This window comes from Furipterus horrens, unplaced genomic scaffold, assembly GCF_987537825.1.
Source record: "Furipterus horrens unplaced genomic scaffold, mFurHor1.1.pri manual_scaffold_1, whole genome shotgun sequence".
NCBI classification, from domain to species: domain Eukaryota; kingdom Metazoa; phylum Chordata; class Mammalia; order Chiroptera; family Furipteridae; genus Furipterus; species Furipterus horrens.
The window spans coordinates 67138771-67142485 of record NW_028327171.1 but is presented as its reverse complement, the minus strand read 5'-3'; the positions used below and the strand labels follow the sequence as shown (position 1 = coordinate 67142485).

General features: G+C 37.8%; 1 protein-coding gene across 1 annotated transcript; it reads right to left on the bottom strand.

Moving 5' to 3' along the window:
* Positions 1-970: 970 nt before the first annotated feature.
* On the bottom strand, positions 971-1484 carry LOC150021263 (NADH dehydrogenase [ubiquinone] iron-sulfur protein 5-like). The gene has a single exon (XM_090288552.1). The coding sequence runs from the start codon at positions 1411-1413 to the stop codon at positions 1090-1092; it is 324 nt and encodes a 107-aa protein (XP_090144678.1). The 5' UTR covers positions 1414-1484; the 3' UTR covers positions 971-1089.
* Between the last annotated feature and the right edge of the window lie 2231 nt (positions 1485-3715).

Sequence of the window (3715 nt, the reverse complement as noted above, 5' to 3'; positions counted from 1 at the left end):
ACAAAAATTAACAAATTTTGGTAAGTTTTTTTTTTTTTTTTTGCACACCCGTTTTTTTTTTTTTTTTTTTTAACGCATGCTGCTATGACAGCTGTCACAATGCAATCTAACAAAATTGTTTTAAAAAAAAATCAAATGAACTTTTTGGCCAACAAGAGGGGGGGGTGGGGATTGACGGCCCTAGGCTGTCTTATACTGAGTTTATTGTAGGTTTCTCCCTCAACTCTCCTTCAGTTCTGTTTTGCTCCAGCAATAGGGACCCTTCCCCCATCTCTCATTCCATAATATATTCTTAATACATATTAATTTTACAAGGTTCATACCTTCCCTTCTATTAATATACGTGAATTTTCTTTTAAAAGCATATTTCTAAATACATCCATTAGAAATATTATTGTCCAGGCTGGTGTGGCTTAGTGGACTGAGCGCCTGCCTACAGACAGAAAGGTTGCCAATTTGATTCCCAGTTAGGACACATGCCTGGGCCGCAGGCCACGTCCCCAGTTGGGGGCATGTGAGAAGCAACTGATCGATGGTTCTCTTCCTCTTTCTCCCTCCTTTCCCCTCTCTCTAAAAATAAATAAATAAATAAGTAAGTAATATATATACCATTGGTGTAAGACAGCAAGTTGAAGCAATGGCATTGCTTCTACAAGACTGTTATCTGTTAGCCTTAAAATTAGACTTCATAGACCTTATAGTAAACACACAACCAGTTCTGCTGCCTCTCCTTCCCAGCCCAAGTCTGTGCTCTATGGAAAATAAACCAGAATCAAAGCACTAAAGAATACTGCAACTTCTTAAGGAGTTACCACCTTTGAAGTACCTCATACACATTAAGCATTCATTAAATGCTCCTTATTATTTCCTAGATGCTAGTTTTTAAGTCATAGTTAGAAGCATTTTTTCCAAACTTAAAAAGTAGGTTACAATATCATCACAGAAAAGTATGATCCAAGAGAAAACAGAATAGGATGGAGCAATCTTTTATTTTTAGACACTTTCACAAAGAGGTTGTCAGTACATAAACTTTCCAGCAGAGAAGAACAAGCATGAAACTCAGCCCTCAGCCATCAGCAGCTGCTCCGCTCAGGGCCTAGGATTCTCCTCCTTGCCCGAGTGGTGGGGGGGAGGCGTGTACTTCCCCTCCTTTATGAGCTTATCCCGCTGCTTCTTGATGGTTCTCAGTCGCTGCAGCGTTTTCTGCCGAAGCAGACATTCCACTAAATCATCATGTTCTATCTTGCACTCTTTCTCTGCACGGATACCACCAATTCCATGTGCACATTCTATCCATTCTTTTTCAAAAGCATGGCACCGAGCTGCAATCTTGTGAGGCTGCTCAGCACTTTGGATTGACAACCAACGGTCTAGGTCAATGCCTAGCCTTTTCTGTATATCAAAGAAAGGCATGGCTTTCTGCCGGGATACCCTTGTCCCTCCGCAGGCCTCAGTACTGGACGACCTGCCGGCGACCAGAGACCAGCCGCCTCACATCTCTCTTCTGTTAATGCACCCTCATTAGTCACTTTGAGAAAGAAGCACCTGAATTTTCTAACATGAACCCTAAGGGTAACTGCCCATTGATGCCTCTAGAGCCCTCAGGACAGCATTGTTTAGATAGTCACTGTGACAAAGACTGGCAAGAGAAGGGGATTCCAGAATCTGAATGCCTTTTCTCTGTGTGCCATATGCTAAATGCCACATCCAGATTTTGCCCCTTGCTTTACTGATAGATTTTCTCTCTGTAATTTTTGGAAACACCTTTTCATTTGTATATCAGTGTTTCCATGGTAAAAGTTTAGCATTTTAATTTACTGATCACATTTTTCCCTGTGACAATGGCCAGCATTTTGAGGCCTCCACTATTCTGGTTCTGCTGTACATGTACTGAGAGATACAAAGGAATGTCATAAATGAGGGTTGCTTTTATTTTTTTCAATTTCTTTCAGTGTTTTTCAATGTGGAGCAATAAAACCTCCATTCTTCAAGTGATGTTTTCAGATACATTGTTTGTTTCTTTGTGTCTTGTATTTCTAAATCATTTTATATTGTTAGTCTGTCATTTTCTCAATACTTTTTGAAATATTATGATGTCTATAACCTTTTTATTAATACTTCATAAACATGTAAAAACTGCACAATTCTGTGATAACAAAAAATGTGGGAAAAAACCTTCTAAGTAGCGGTTACAAATTTGTGTTAAATAGTTCTTCAGCATTTTATTTTACCAGCCACCCACTCTTACATTTTATATTTACTGGTAGCTTTTTATGATATAACCTTTTGTTGATTAATAGCACATTAAATATTGTAGGAGACTAAATAAGATATGTTTTCAAATAAAATAAGGGTCTTGCTTTCTTGGAAAATACATACAATAAAAATCAGATGAATCTCTTTGAAGTCATTTACTCTTCTGGGATCACTTACTAGTTCCATCTGCAATTACTTCTTTTTGCTAAGTGCCTCAGCATTTGATCAGAAACATGCTGCTCTTGACACAACTGGAAAATGTGAATGCTTGTGCTTAACTTTTAGTTTTGTATTTTTTTCTTATTGTTTCACATTAGGTTTCATTCATCCATCCATTTAACATTTGAGAAACACCTGGAGGGGGGTGGGGGGTCCTGGCACTGCTCTACATTCTGAAAGAAATGGGGAGATGGGGGTCCTGTCAAAGACAGAAAAAACACAGCCGCTATATTCAGTTGTTTGGGAGGGACCTATTCTTTTTTGGCATTCTGGATAAGGAAGACCATTGAAGAGGGAAGCTCCCTTTCACTTCAAAGGGTGTTTTGTGCATACATGAGATGTACTGAGAGGCAAAGAGAAATGGGGTGTAGATTCAGTGAGAGTGAATGAAGCTGAATATAACAGAGAAAAAGTCTGTTAAAAATATCCCAACAGGAAGAAACAAACAGCATCCGCCGTGCCTTCTTATATAGTAGTGAAGACTGTAGAAGGCAGGATTGGAAAGAAGAGAGAGAATCCAGAAGTTAAATAAACACTGGTTAATATTTGCAATGCACAGGAGGTCCACAATCTAAATAAAAACAAAGGCATAATCTCTCTGCTGCAGATCTGGGGACCAACCAGAAGTAGAAAGAGTGAGCCTTAATTCCCTTTGCATTGATGGCTCACAGTGTAAGCAAAACCATTCCAAAAGTGGGAAATACAATCCTTACAAACCAACAAAATATCACACAGCAAAATGTGTCCTTATGGCTTCATGATGTAGCTTACAATTGTACCTAGTTATGCATATATGATACAAGTACAATAATACAAAGAGGCATTGCATTAGCTAAAAATAATTTTTAGAAGTCTACTGTGGTAGAGTTTTATTTCATAAAAATAAAGTCCTATTGCAATGGAATAAGTGAAGCATGAAATAGATATACATTAGAAATATAAGATAAGTAATTTGCCAAAGTAGTAAAGATTACTATATGGTAATAGAAAACTGTAGAGATAAGCCTTGAGAGTTTAAAATCAGTGCTCGGGTATCTAAGCAAGTAAACAGATTGTATTAAGGAGCTTTAGTTTCCTCACATAGCTCATTTTCATCAGTTACCTAACTTGTACTTAGGATTTTAGCTTTCATGAGACTCTGTAGTCATTTTAATGTGAAAATCCCATTTGCTTTCATATCTGAAACAGATATATCCTCTACTTAGAGACTGAGCTGTAAAGAACAAACTAAATGATTTCC

Excerpts from the sequence above, each read along its gene's own strand:
- LOC150021263 (XM_090288552.1), bottom strand. The coding sequence starts at position 1,413 with ATGCCTTTCTTTGATATACAGAAAAGGCTAGGCATTGACCTAGACCGT.